This window comes from Equus quagga, chromosome 2 (assembly GCF_021613505.1).
Source record: "Equus quagga isolate Etosha38 chromosome 2, UCLA_HA_Equagga_1.0, whole genome shotgun sequence".
Classification (NCBI taxonomy): Eukaryota; Metazoa; Chordata; class Mammalia; order Perissodactyla; family Equidae; genus Equus; species Equus quagga.
The window spans coordinates 46,419,536-46,434,126 of NC_060268.1; the positions used below are offsets into that span (position 1 = coordinate 46,419,536).

At 35.8% G+C, this 14,591-nt stretch overlaps 1 protein-coding gene across 1 annotated transcript in view; it reads right to left on the bottom strand.

Moving 5' to 3' along the window:
• Window positions 1–1,082: 1,082 nt before the first annotated feature.
• The window catches only part of SPPL2A (signal peptide peptidase like 2A), a 46,893-nt gene continuing 33,384 nt past the window's right edge, over window positions 1,083–14,591 (bottom strand). Inside the window, exons 14-15 of the mRNA XM_046652669.1 lie at window positions 13,198–13,358; window positions 1,083–4,706 (exon numbers count right to left, since the gene is read on the bottom strand). Of these exons, the coding sequence (XP_046508625.1) occupies window positions 4,635–4,706; window positions 13,198–13,358 (233 nt within the window). The 3' untranslated portion in view covers window positions 1,083–4,634. The remainder of the gene's footprint in view (window positions 4,707–13,197; window positions 13,359–14,591) is intronic.

The window sequence follows — 14,591 nt, forward strand, 5'->3', positions numbered from 1 at the left end:
AGCTAATAAATATAATTTTTAGAGAACATAATTTTATTTAAAGACAAAAAAATTGACAGTTGGTTAAATATTTCTCCTTTTACTTCCACTATACACATTAGACTGTTTACAAGGCTTATTATCTAAAGAAAATGATATGAATAATTTATTATTTAACCATCTGTTAATATGAATACTAGTAAGAGGAAAACAATTCAATAAATTTTGATTTGTATTTTTATCTTAATAGAAGCATATGATAGAAAATGCAACAAGCACGAGTATACAGTGAACAAATTCTCCCTCTTACCCCTATGCCCTAGCCATCTTACTCCCTCTCTTCCTAGATAGTCACTCTTTCTAGTTCCTTATGCATCTTTCCAGATATATGGGCCTGTGGGATGAGACAGGGTTCCTCTGCAGCAGGGCAGAAGGGAACGAGACTTCTTCAACATGTAGCCAAGACAAACACTACAGATAGATATCTGGGCCAAGCACATCGGAGTTAAAAAGACAGTACAATGGCAACAGGGATCTTAGTAATTTGTTGGCCAAGCTGCAAATGCCAGGAATATTCATCACAAGAGGTAGGATAATTTCTTGGTTAAAAAAGTCTATACAGGGGCCGGGCCCATGGCCGAGTGTTTAAAGTTCTGTGCGCTCTGCTTCGGTGGCCCAGGTTTCTTGGTTTGGATCCTAGATGCAGACCTACACCACTCAACAGCCATGCTGTAGAGGCGTCCCACGTACAAAGTAGAGGAAGACTGGCACAGATGTTAGCTCAGGGCTAATCTTCCTCAAGCAAAAAAAGAGGAGGATTGGTAACAGATATTAGCTCAGGGCGAATCTTCCTCACACACACACAAAAGTCTATACATACATTAATTCAATAAATATTTATTAATGGTATTATGTATCAATATAAATTTCCAGTAAATGACACTTATGAATTTAGGTTTTCTGGATAATTGGTCAGACTTAAATAACTACAACATTTCATAAGTGATTATCACCATTTGTGCCTTATGTGATATGGCCTAGTACACTTTGAGTTCATTTTCAATTCTTTTTCACTATTCAAAATAAGACAAATTCAAATTTTATTTTAAAATAGAATTTATTGAATACCATAGTGAATTCAATACATTAAAAAAATTGTTTTTCTTGTCAGTATTGGCCCATCATGAAGAGTTTTAAAGCACTGCTAAATTAACACTTCAAAATTTTTAAATTTTAAATCATGTTCCATAAAAAAATAAAGCCTAGTAGTGTTATAAAAGTATTAATTTACACTAACTTACATATCAAAGTGTTAAAAAAAAGAATTCCACACTCAAACCAATCATACATATTTTTCAGAAGTAAAAATTCAATCATATATATTTTTAAAAAGGTTCTCATTTGAACAAAATACAACAGAAGATATAAAACAGGCAAAAACTACCTAATTTACATTGATTCGTCCTACTGGGAAATTCTGCAGGCTAACTGGATTAACTTTAGATACTAAAAAAAAATCATTTTGTTTACTCTGAAAATTCAGTAATCCAAATCATGAGAACTATACAATTTCTTTCAAATTCCAAAAGGTTGAGTAGTTTGATTCGATCTCTGGAATTTACAGAGTATCTCTCTTTCAGGAAGCATAAAGTGATTCATAATTAGTATTCTGATTTTATTTGCATTACCCTCCCCAACCCCCTTCAGAATTATCCTCTGAGGTAAACAGAGCACTGACAATAAATTTTTTTAATTGTAGAATTGGTTAATTGGCATCATCTTGAATAAATTCAACTTTTTCCCTTGTTAATGGGAAAATATAAAGCCCTTCAAACTAGTGCATTCCACTAATTTGAAATGCAGCTCCTGTATTGTGAAATCTCATTGGCTGAAATAAGGCTAAAATTTTAGAGGCTAAGCTTAAATAAGTTACTTCAAATATTCTTTTGTCAAATGTAAAAATAGTGTTTGCTTATACCTAAGGCAGAAATTGAAACAGTAAATGAAAATCAGAAAGCTCATTTGTATTTACTATAAATGTACCATTTCATCAAAATACCGACGACATGTCCCTAAAATCTATGAATGCCAGTAACAGATAGGGTAAAATTCTCTTCTTTCAAAAAAGAAATAAATTGCAGATTCTACTAATAAGGTGTTACTAATCTCAAAAAACCACAAGATAGAAGAAAATATGTATTAGAATATCAAGGTCTTTCCCCACAAATTTCATATTTGTCTTTGCTGAACTAAACTGAAGTAAAAATTATCTACATTACAATTTGAGATATTTAGTGATTTCTGTTTGAAAAGCTACAATAATGTTCATAGGGAATTTCTAAGAAGTAATACTTCTTTTTGCAGTAAGTATTAGTACATCTTATTTTTAAGACATTTTTAGGAAAAAATCAACTTCTCTTCCTCTTAAAAGTTATTGGTCACAGGAGGGCAAGAGAGGAAGACATGACACAGCCTTCTAAAGTCAAATTTCATCTACTCTAGCCTTTGTTCATTTTCATCTCCCAAATAAATTATTTCTGTGCTTTACCGTAATTTCTCTAAATATTTTATCTAGGTTGCTAGAAGAATTGTTTACATACAATGTAAAGTTGATGTTGAGGATGGAGAAACTTAAGGAATTTCAGTTTTTATTTATTTCTATTTAGTCAAGAAGATCTGAATAGCAAACTAGAACAAGGTTGTATCTACTTAAAAACTACTGGTTGGATAAAGTAGAATTTGTATCAAAAACTAAGATTTCAGATTTCTAGATGTAAAATTTTCTTTAATGTTCTTCACCAAATGTTGAAGCTTTTGAATATCATAAAGCTGGGATAAGACTGAAGATGATTTTATGAAAAAAACTGTATTTTGGCAAACATGTTATTGATATTATAAAAGAAAATATAGTGGGAGCTTTAAAATGGCATTTAATCTGTCTTTCTCTCTATCAGAGTCTGCCAAATAAATTAGATTCTTTGGAAAAAATTCAAACTTGATATTATGGAGGCAAAATTAAGATTAACCCTCACTTGTCAGATACTTACTTGTCATTTGCCATAAACCATAGGACCCATAAGTGTATTAAGTGGAAGAACGGCTGACTGTCAGGGAGCTTCTGTACCTGCAACTTACTCAGCGAAAGTTCACAATCAAACAAAAACATCTAAATCCCTCAAATGCTAAATTTAGTTCAAACATCAAAAGTCTGACCCATTTTGAAAGGCATTAGCTTTATCTTTTAATCAGTTGACTGGCCTTACAATGAAAGATCATAGATTTGTTCACATATCTTGCACATTATTTACAGAGATATGCAAAATCCTGCTGCCTTTGCAATCACTTGTCATTTGGAAATTTCTTAGAGAAAATAAAAGAAAATGGAAAGATAATTTGACCCCTGACTTCCACGATAATGTTCAAGGTCACAACTGAGATTTAGCAAAGAATAGGGAAGATTTTTTCAAGTTGGAAGGTACTAGAGTGATTAATTGATTTAACTTACTCATTTCGCAGATGCGAATACTGAGATACCAGTGTTTCAAGCTAAGATAATTTACTCAGTCTTATATTGTAATTAAATTGAGACTAACATCCTGTCTCCTGTCTTTTGTCTCCAATTCTTCCCTCTGAAGCACACTTTGTATATTAGTAAACCATCCTCCAACAAAATATTAAAAGGTAAACAGTGATTTCCTATGGGAAAAGGAGCAGGAATCAGGGAAAAAAAGGTGGGGAGCGGACTGTTAGGGATGTTATACTTGAACAATGAGCCATATGTATTAATATATAATTTGATAAGAAAAACGATTTTTACAAAATATCAAGGCCTAACATCAATAGAACCAAACTTCAGAGATCAGAAATACTACAGTAAAATTGAATGCTAGTGTAGAAATTTAAGCTCCATCTTTAAGGAAACAGCACACCACTGAAAACTGTGGATTTTAATTTTTGTATCCTTTTAATGACTAGTTCTATATATTATGTTTCTCTATACCTGGAAAAATATTCTAATATAATACATATGCAGTCTGAAGTAATTTAGGTTCTCAGGTTCTCAAGGTTAAAAAAGGATTGAGACTTTTAAAAAATTTATGCTACAAAAATATGCATTTATATATATTCCCAAATTATATTTTTCCAACCTCTGCAGCGATAAAAGGTCCAAAATTTCATTGTTGAACTGCCTTCTTGCATGGTCTTAAACAGTTATTTCTGTAGAGCATAAAATCTGCATAATTCTTTATAGTAAAATCTGTTCAGAAACTCACTTTGACAGAAATAATTTTATCTATCATTAGAGTTGAAAGAAACACATTTCTGTAAGAAAAGTTCATGGGTGGGTTGAGACTTTTTTTTAGAAAAATATACTGTTTATAATACATCTTGAAAATTACACAGACCATATGCTTTTATTTAATGTGAAGGCAAACTTTAACATGATTAAAAGCAAATGTATATTAATTATTTATGATGTAACTGTCAGTACCAGCTCTTAAAAATACACATATTTGTAAGCATATCACTGAAGATTCTTTTGGATTGTGAATTCAAAATTCAATTTGAAAAGTCAAAAGCTTAAAAACAAAAAAATGTCAAAATCTATTTGTAGAAAATCAATTGACACATTATTGCAGGGCCACATAACATTATTATTGGGCAATCTGTTCACCAGCAGTCACCGGGTTTTCTTCATTTGTTGCAGAATCCAGATGGTCCATCATCTAGGCATAAATAAAAGATGTTAGGAAATGCACATTTTCAACTTGCCCTCAATATTCACTAATTTGGCAAAAGGATTCTCATTTTTTAAGAAAGGCACAGAGTGCTCCCCGGGGCTGAGCACTCCTTTTGGAGCAATGTGCTGGTTCAACAGCCAGGCTCCTAAGGACATGGCAGGGTGACACTGAACCTTTCAGGAAGCCTCCTCATTTGACTCAGGGCCAATCTGATAAATGCTGTCTCTGGATCTCCCACTATTTCCATTTCCCAGTATGAACACTGCCCTTCATGCAGTGGAAACTCCACTGTAAAAGGAAGATACTCCTCCTGCTTACTCCAGGACACCATTCCAGGCAGTCCACTACTAGAGAAAGAAAAACTAAAAATGGCCCCCAAGTCACTGTGAGAATATCTGCTGGTTTGGGGACAGTGTAACCTGGTTGATACCTTGAACTGACCTTAAGATAATTTAAGAATGATACATGAAACTTTGGAAACATTGAATGACAAAAATTTCTAATAAAAACAAATAAACTGAAGGGACTTAAAGGTCAAATGATATCTGAAAACAAAACCAATACATTTGCTATAGACAATTTAGAGGAATTACCAGTTAAACATTCCTCAAATGATCGCTTCAGCTCTGCCTATATTCCCATAAAAGTCTTTTCATATTTGGGAATGAAGGAAGAAGAAACTGCTTAAACGTTTTCAGTGTTTTTACCCTGTTCTTCATATATAATTACTTAAAAACAGTAAAAACAAGTACTTAATGTTTTTGTGAAGACTAAAACAATTTTTAGATTAGTGATTAAATTTCAGTATTGTGATGTACTTTTTCCTTCTCCTTTATCAAAAATTAGAAGAAGGACCAGCAAGATCAATGTTCCTCTATTTGTAAACTACTCCTAAAAGCTCTAGTGTTTTCTGGAAGAGGAAGCAGAGAGAGGAGTCATTTCCAAATGACTGGACGTGCCAGACAAGAAGAATGCAGCCTGAGTTGAGGCTCTCAGCTGACACGTGTCTCAAGTATTGGGGTCAGCTTCCAAGACCCAAACCTCCCGGTACTCTAGGGGTCATCTCAAGTCCTCGAACAATGAGTTTTAAGGTCCTCTATGTGCCAAAGATATCCCCTAGATTAATTAAGGCAGCTACATGTTCACAGTACGTCCAGGGGAAAGAATAAAAAAACAAATCATGACAGATGACATTTATTAAGCATTTCACTACATGAAACACATGAGGAAGTTGTTGAAGAGCTGATCTTAATTACAATTTAAATGAGGGAGGGAAAGAAGTATGTAAGATATATTTAGGCCCCTTTTCTTCTCACAATTTAGAAGTCCTGGGCATAAGAGGTCAGAGCTGTGGGGAAACGGAACTAAAGCATCCTCTGCAGAATGGATGGTGGGGAAACCCTCTTTCTTCCCCAAGTCTTTCTTACCTCGGTAACTGTAACCTAATGCAATGACAGCTTACAAACCCTAGCTTAATTACGCGCTGCTTCTGTCCTAATCCCCAGGCACCTCATTGGCATTGTAATCTAATCCCTAAACATAGGAATATATTAGTTTAAAAAAAACACTTTCAAAATCAACTTATTGAGACGTAAACATCTCTACTTTGTATTTACTTTACTGACTTTTCAATAAAAACAATACAGGGAACTGGCCAGGTGGTGCAGCAGTTAAGTTTGCACATTCTGCTTCGGCGGCCCGGGGTTCACTGGTTCAGATCCTGGGTGTGAACCTGTGCACCACGTGTTGAGCCATGCTGTGGCAAGCATCCCACATATAAAGTAGAGGAAGATGGCCATGGTTGTTAGCTCAGCGCCAGTCTTCCTCAGCAAAATAAATAAATAAATAAATAAAAAGAGAAGGATTGGCAGTAGATGTTAGCTCAGGGCTAATCTTCCTCAAAAAAACCCAACAAAAACAATATAGAGACATAAAGAGCAAACTTGAAATAGTGTTTTTTTGGAAGATTAGCCCTGAGTTAACTGCTGCCAATCCTCCTCTTTTTGCTGAGGAAGACTGGCCCTGAGCTAACATCCACGCCCATCTTCCTCTACTTTATACATGGGATGCCTACCACAGCATGGCTTTTGCCAAGCGGTGCCATGTCTGCACCTGAGATCCAAACTGGCAAACCCCAGGCCACCGAAGTGGAACATGTGAACTTAATTGCTGCGCCACCAGGTCGGCCCCTTGAAATAGGCTTTTAAAAACACAATAAAAATTAGCATAGATGATAAAATTAACGGGCAAAATCGGTATAAACTATTTTTCATAATATCTGTAAATAGGCAAGCTCAATTTGGAAAGACGTCTCTGAAATTAGGTCCCCTAACCTGGCATTTACTGATAGCTCTGCTTATTTATAGTTGAACCAATCTCCAGAAAGGCTAATAAAACTCTTATTAAAGCAGGGTTAACTGCAGAGTTGTTGATACTACAGCAGAGTTGTTCTAAGTATCTCTGTATTCTGACTTGTCAGTAACAGCTTGTGACTTCTAAAAATAATTAGAAGCACTAGTGACATTTAACAGAGACAAACCCACTGTTTACAGCATTATCGACGAACTGAAAACCTACTTCTGACCCAGAGTAAAACAGCCCCCTGGAGGCTGCCGCCTAAATCAAACACACTAATTTAGGGTTAGAAACAAAAGAATCCCCTAAAATGATCATTTCTCTTAATTGTTCTATATGCTAAAGCAATTATGCCACTGCTTGATTTTTCTCTCTAGGGAAAAAACATCTTTATTTACTCTGCACTAATGAGAACTAGGACTTTGAGTAAAATCAAATAAATGCAACTGAAGACTGCAGCTCCTGAAGCATTTCAGAAAAAAAAGTTTATAAAAAATACAGAATAAGTAGCTTTGAGCTATAGAAAAGAATATACAATTAAGATTTTAGTATTATTTTAGTGAAATCCTATAGAAAGAAATGTTACTTCTTTTGATCAGAGAAATTCACGGAAAGGGTTGAGAGACTCCTAGCAAAATCCTAAAGTATTTCTATGAAGTCTCAAGTTTCAGCAACAAACGAAGTACCATTTGCCCTTTGAAAACAGCATAGGAAGGCTGTCAGGGCCACTCAGGCCACTTAGAAAAGTGGAAAGTGCTGCTTTTTACCACCACTATTCTTGCACTATCCTTGCACTAAACTCTACCATTAGGTGCTAAAATGAACCAAATGATTAACAGCACACACAAATGTGCTATCACCTTAGATTTGGACTTTATTTTATATTTGATTATTTCAAAACAGTAGCAAAAATTTTTGGCACTTGCAAAAAATAATTATATATAAAGATTATAGAGATACGAGTCTAATTTAACATTTTTAAAGGTGCCTCACTTTATAATATTTTATAACAATTTTGGTAATTTTATGAGGGCTGCTAAAACACGATCAGGAATCTTATACACACATACAAAAGTGACTAAAGGTCAGTGGATTAGGGACTGAACATTACAGGTGCTTTGCATGAAGAATTTCAATAACATTAATGGAGAATTTACAGTGGATAAAACACTGTTATCAGCCCTATGGGTTCCTAACACCTAGAAGCTAATAACTTAGGGAGGCATACATAAATATCTACACTACATGCCAGATATTAATAAGTACAAAGTCTAAAAAATATATATATAGGGAAAGGTGAACCCAATTTCCATTGGAGAACTCTTTGGTATCTGCTTGGAGAAGGCAGATTTGGAGTTGGGGGAGTTATATAAGGGATATTCTGGAAACAGAGGCTGGCAACGCCATGGAGATAAGGGAGGTGGGGAGAGGAGAGGAGGGAAAGGATTATTACCCTGGTCGTCTAGGAGATGACTCAGTAACCGCCAGAGGGTTTTCAGGCCTGTCCTACAGTGGGTCCACACCTAATCTCCTTCTGCTTTATCAGGCTCGTTGAGGTTCCCGTTCTACTCTCCAAGCCTCTGCCTAGCTTGATCTGATTTCAGTACCCAGCTGCCTCACCCACCGCTATGGGTTACAGATTCTCCCACCTGCCTGGAGATCCGACTGCATTTTATGGACGAGGAGACAGAGTTTTACGAGATTAAGTAACTTGCCAGAGCTGACACTAAAGCCTACAATATACTGTCCCCCACAAATGACAACATTCAAGCTGAATTAATTTTGACTTTAAAGGCTGGACAAAAGCAACAAAAGGTTTTCTTTTTCACATTAACAAGGAACTAATTTTGTGAAGGTACTGCATTCTGTAACTTTCAAAAATGCTCCTTTTCTGGGAAAACAGGCTCTGTCCTGGCATCAGTTTATATTATTCTGCAACCAGCTTGCCTAAATTTTTGGCAAATATCCATTCTTCACATTTTAAAATTTAGTGCACAGCGGGAAAATGATCGAGTTTAACAGGATTTTTTTCTCTGAGGCTTGTGACGGCTATCAAATCCTTCTAAAAATAAATTAAAGGAACCAGATTTAATGAAGACCCAAATTTTTTATATCCAAACCAGGAAAATGGAAATCTAGTTAATGAATCGAAAAATAACATCCAAACCAACAAATAAACCAAAACAAAAAACCCTGATTCCTACAAATAATAAGAGCAAATACATTTCGAGTGCTTATGATGTGTCAGGCCCTATTCTAAGCAGTTTGCATATATAACAACCACCCTTGAAGTAGGATGATGATTATCCCACTTTACTTTGAACGAAACTGAGGCACTAAGAAGCTAAGGAACTTGCCTAGGTCACATGGCTAATAATTAACAAAATCAGTGTTCAAACTTAGGCAGTCTGGCACCAGACTCCACACTTTTTATTACTGTGTGTTATTTTATATTGTGAATCTCCTTACCTAATAAAATTATGACACCACACTACAAAAGTGAGAAGTGTATAACCAAAGTTGTCCCATCTTTCTAGCAACTTTTAAATGGATTTTCCGACCATCAATTGCCTCTTTTAGCTTCTACGTCATGTGGCGAAGGCCCTGGAGTGTGCCCTTCTGGGGCTATTTACTACTGCTCTGTGTCCAGCTGCAATCATCTTCGCTTTATAGGGAGCTACTATGAAGCAGAATCATAATTTTTTTCAAGATCACAATTTTTCAGAATGAAACTTGGATGCTCCCAGGCCAGGCTATCTGTTCACAGGAACTATAAATACATCCCTTGGTTGAATTCCTTCCTTACCTATCTTCCCCTTTCTCCTCAATAAACATCATGGAGAGAGAAAGGAGGAAAGATGCTATGCTAAGCCAGAGAAAAAATGAGCTGTACGGTATTTCCAAAGAAACACAATGTTATTACGTTTACGTATATAACATCTCTGTTCAACTCATTAGAGTGTGAGTTGGCATAAAGAGATTTGGAGGCTCCACGCAAACTGTGCAGTGAGTGCCCCTTAAGGATGGAGTGGGGGTAGAAGAGTTAGAAAAGGGCCTTCTATGTTTCTTGAGACACTTTTTTGTACTGCTTGTTTAAAAAATGCCAACCTGCATTACTTTGTAATTAAAACACAAAAAGTAATTAAAATAAAAACAGGGTTAGAGTCTATGTAAAAATTTTAGTTTGTTAATTGCCAATAACATTAACCTATAAGACAACTGTACTAGTACAGGATGACACAAAGTACTCTAATGAACATCTTTTCACATCAATTTTGCCCAATTTTTAATCATTTTCTTAACAATTCCCTGAAGAGAAATTACTGGGTCAAAGGAAATGGTAAAATAAAGTATGGTACATACATATGATCCATCAAAATGATTTTTACAAGAAAGTTAAAATGAAATAATATAAACATGCAGTGAAAAAGCAAGACAGAGAACTATTTAGAGGATGCTATCACCCACCCACCAATTCATTTATCTAGGAAGGCACAGATGGAAACTCACTTAAATCTTAAGAGTGGCTAACTCTAGGTAGTGGGATTATGGTTGCACTTAATTTTCTTGTCATTTTCTACATTTTCAAAATTTTCTGTAATAAGTACATATTTTTATAATAAAATACTTTAAAAGCTGTATTAAAGGGGAAGGGAAATTTCATAAGTAAAAATAAAATACCGGTGATGAAAATAACAAGAAACATACTTAATTCTATAAGATAGCATATGTGCTCTAACAGTCCCAAATGTAAATTCTAACCTAAAGATTTAATGCCAACTGTAAACAAAATTTCCCCGTGTTGCTCATCTTCCTTGGCCTGATTTACCTGATAATCAGTTAATCGGATGAGTGCCCCTAATTCCAGAAATCTCTTGCTCACAATTCTGTCCAGAGTCTGTTCTTCTCCCTCTACATCCTCACTCACTGAGCATGCTAATGACACTCCCAAATTTCTCTCTAGCTAGGTCTGTCTCTTGCACATCAGGAGACATTTATTCAACTGCCTATTACTTCTCTCTTCCTGGTGGTCCTACAGGTACTCTTGAAATGTGCAACACTGAATTCATGTCCAACATTTAACACTCCAAAACTGAATTCATCATCTTCTTCTTGAAACCCGTTGCCCTTCTTTATCTCACCATCCACCTACTCAGTTACCCAAGACAGAAACCTTGGAGTCCACTTCCTTCTCTTCTCCCTACACTGAATCTGTCACTAGATCCCATTAACTATGTCTCTAAATGTCTCTTGACTTTGTCCACTTCTCTCAACCTCACTACCTTACTAATTCTGGCTACTATCGCTTCTTGTTGTAACAGCTGCCTCAAGTTTTGCTCCCTACTTCAATCCATTTTTTAGGTTTCTTAAAACCCTTAAATGGTCTCCAATGTTCTTAGGATAGAGTCCAAATTCTTTAACATGGCTTACAAGACCCTCCAGGCTCTTAACCTTGCTTCCTTCTCCAGTTTTCATTTCCTAGAGCTCCCCTACTCTTACTCAACATTATGGTCATCCTAAACTTCTTTCAGTTCCTAGAATGTCCCACACTTTCTTCCCTCTTTGAAGACATGGTTCTCCCACTATGGAACACATGACTCAGTCCTAGTCTCAACATAAATTTAACATTCTTTAAAAAGCTTTCCCCAAATCACCTTTGGCTCTGGCTCGAAACCATAAGCACTGGGTGTCCCACCTCTCGCTTTCATGGCACCCTACTATAACTAATACATTTATCACACTTTACTGTTAGCGACTCTATCTGCATCTTCCACTAGACTCTAACTTTCAAGAGGCCATGAGAGTAGGCCTGTTTCTAACTTCTTCATCTTTTATCATCAGCACCTAAAATAGTACCTGACTCATAGAACTCCTCAACAAACACTTGCTAAATGAAGAAATATAAAACTATTTTTAAAAAAATGACGACGAAGAGCACTTTTGGGGATATGACTTTCAAAGGCCAATAGCAGTGTGTGTTGTAGGATATACTTTTATTTTTACAAATCCATAAAAATAAAAAAATCCATTTGGGTGTCCTCTTCATGGAAAAGTTACAAGCTATCTTACTAGTTTAGTCAAACACTTTGTGGCCCTAAACTAATTCCAGGTGTATAAACATAAGTTGAGACAATGGCATCATGAGGTAGGCAAGGCAGGTATTATTATTTTAAGCAAATCTCAAAGAAATTACAAGATTTAACCAAAAGAACGCTAGACCAGTGCTTTTTCCAATTATAGTAGTCTAACAATGTGTTAATCATCTCTTGTTAAATAAAGAATAAAACTAACCACAGGATGGATATGAACTTTGAACTGTTTATCTACTAACAGAATTGTAGCCATCCACCCAAAGTGTCTCTATTTTTGCTCATGTGACCACTAACACGCATGCATGAGGGTGGATGGAGAAGGGCAGTTTGGTGTAACAGGGCAAAGCAGGGCTAACTGCCTCATGAAGGGATCAATGCCATGACCCTGACCTCAACAGACTAGGGTTTCTCAACCCCCTTTAATTTCAGTGCAAACAAACTTTACTGGACTACCAAGAACATTTAGGAAAAGAAGAAAGGGGGGTTAACTTCAATGAAGAAATAACTCAGACATAATAGATTCTGGTATCAAGATTTTCTTTGCTTTGGGAATTTTACAGAAAGGTCGATCTTGATCCACTTAAATCTGAAATGAGTGCCCTACTTCATTTAGTTAGGTCCATTCAAATGCTGGAGAGAGTACACTTTTTATCTGCAAAACCTTAGGACTCTTACTATAAATCGCTAACGTCAGTCTCAAAGTTCAGTACTTAAACATAGAGTTTTATCTTTCATGAAGTCTACTACGTGTGGATTTTGAAAGCTGTTTTGGTTTTCTCTGATGCCCTCCCACTGCTTCTTGGTAGTTTTATCTGAGTCACCAGGATTTTGGCATCAGATTGCAGTGAGGATGAGAAATGACGATGCAGCAGGTGGCAAGGGGGTAGTAGTGGAAAAAACTGAGGACATTCTGACAGATCCAAGGTAATTTTTTGGCACATAAAAACTGTGATACATATAGGCAGTTCCCAGCCAAAGTCAGTCAGTGAATTATGTCATAACTTGGTAACCAAAATATAAGCACATACCTGATAGCTGCTACCTTTCCAAAACCTTTTCATTTCCTTACGTCTCCAAGCAACAACTGAGGCAGTAATAAGTGTGCAAGGTACCAAATAGAGGAGAGCAGGTTGCCCCTTTTTCATCAGCACCAGAACAACAAATGTAAGTATCATGCCAACAGCATAGGCTGCAAGAAGAATCCTAAGTATCAGTCATTTCAACATGCTACCAAAGATGGATTTTAACGCCCTCACTGAAGTATTGGTTTTCAAATATTTCAGAGCACATTTCTGCCCTAAGACTTCTTTTCATAATTTCATTATTTTCCTAGACAGTAATTAGCAGACACACATTATAGAGCTTTTAAAAAATCTGGAAACTGGCTAGTATTTCAATTATAATTACCCTAATCAATCATTCTTAAAGCTAATACTTCAAGAAAGTCTTCAATTATCTGTCACTATTAAGGATGTTGACTTATTCCACATTTTTAGATAACTAAAATCTGTACCTGTAGGTACTAAAGGTTGCTTTGAAAAATCTTCCTACTATTGACTATATACTTCCTGGGCTCCTTCAACAAGTGCATACAAACATCATTTGATCTTTTCTTAATGAGTCAGGGTCTCATTATGAACACAGGATCTCAGAATCCTGGAGCTGGAAGGGCCTTCACAGACAATTGAGTCTACCTCCTCATTGTATAGATGAGGCAATGGAGGACCAGGGAAGTTAAGTGAGTTGCCCAAATTTACACAGCAGAATTGACAGACAGTCCTGTTATCCGCCTTTTCATTGATGTTGTTTTATTCTATCACACTGACTGGTGCTGGACTCTACTATGTTAATGCCCTTAGAGAGTACCATACTTAATTGCCTCAGGCTGCTTTTCTTATTTCTTTATAGTTTTTTTTTTCTTTTTTTCATCTTTTCAATCACTTAGCTGGGTTTTTTGCTTCAGGGTACCTATTTCTAGCAATACCCTTCTCTACTGCTAACACACTTAATTTACTGGATTGAATTCCATTCTGGAATTGAAAACCTTGCTGGAATGGCTCTGGTGCAGGGCACCTACCTAAGAATAAAGAACTTTGCTGTACGGACTTTGTGATATCAATTTGATATCCTCGGAAGTAGTATTTTTTGGCTTACTTCCTGTTCTCAATAACAGAAACAGAGGGATAAGTGACAACCACCTCTGCTGTCCCAGGTGAGATGTTATCGTGCCATAAATTCAATTATATAAATACACAGTTATCCATACAGCATTTTTAAAACCTAGTATTATAGAATTTGTTGCCTCTTATGTGCCAAGTGCTCTAATCATTTTATATGTGGAACCTAATGTTTTTCTTTCACATATAATTTCCTTTTTAAATCTCAAAAACATTGTGATATAAGTAGTAAAGTATAATTATCC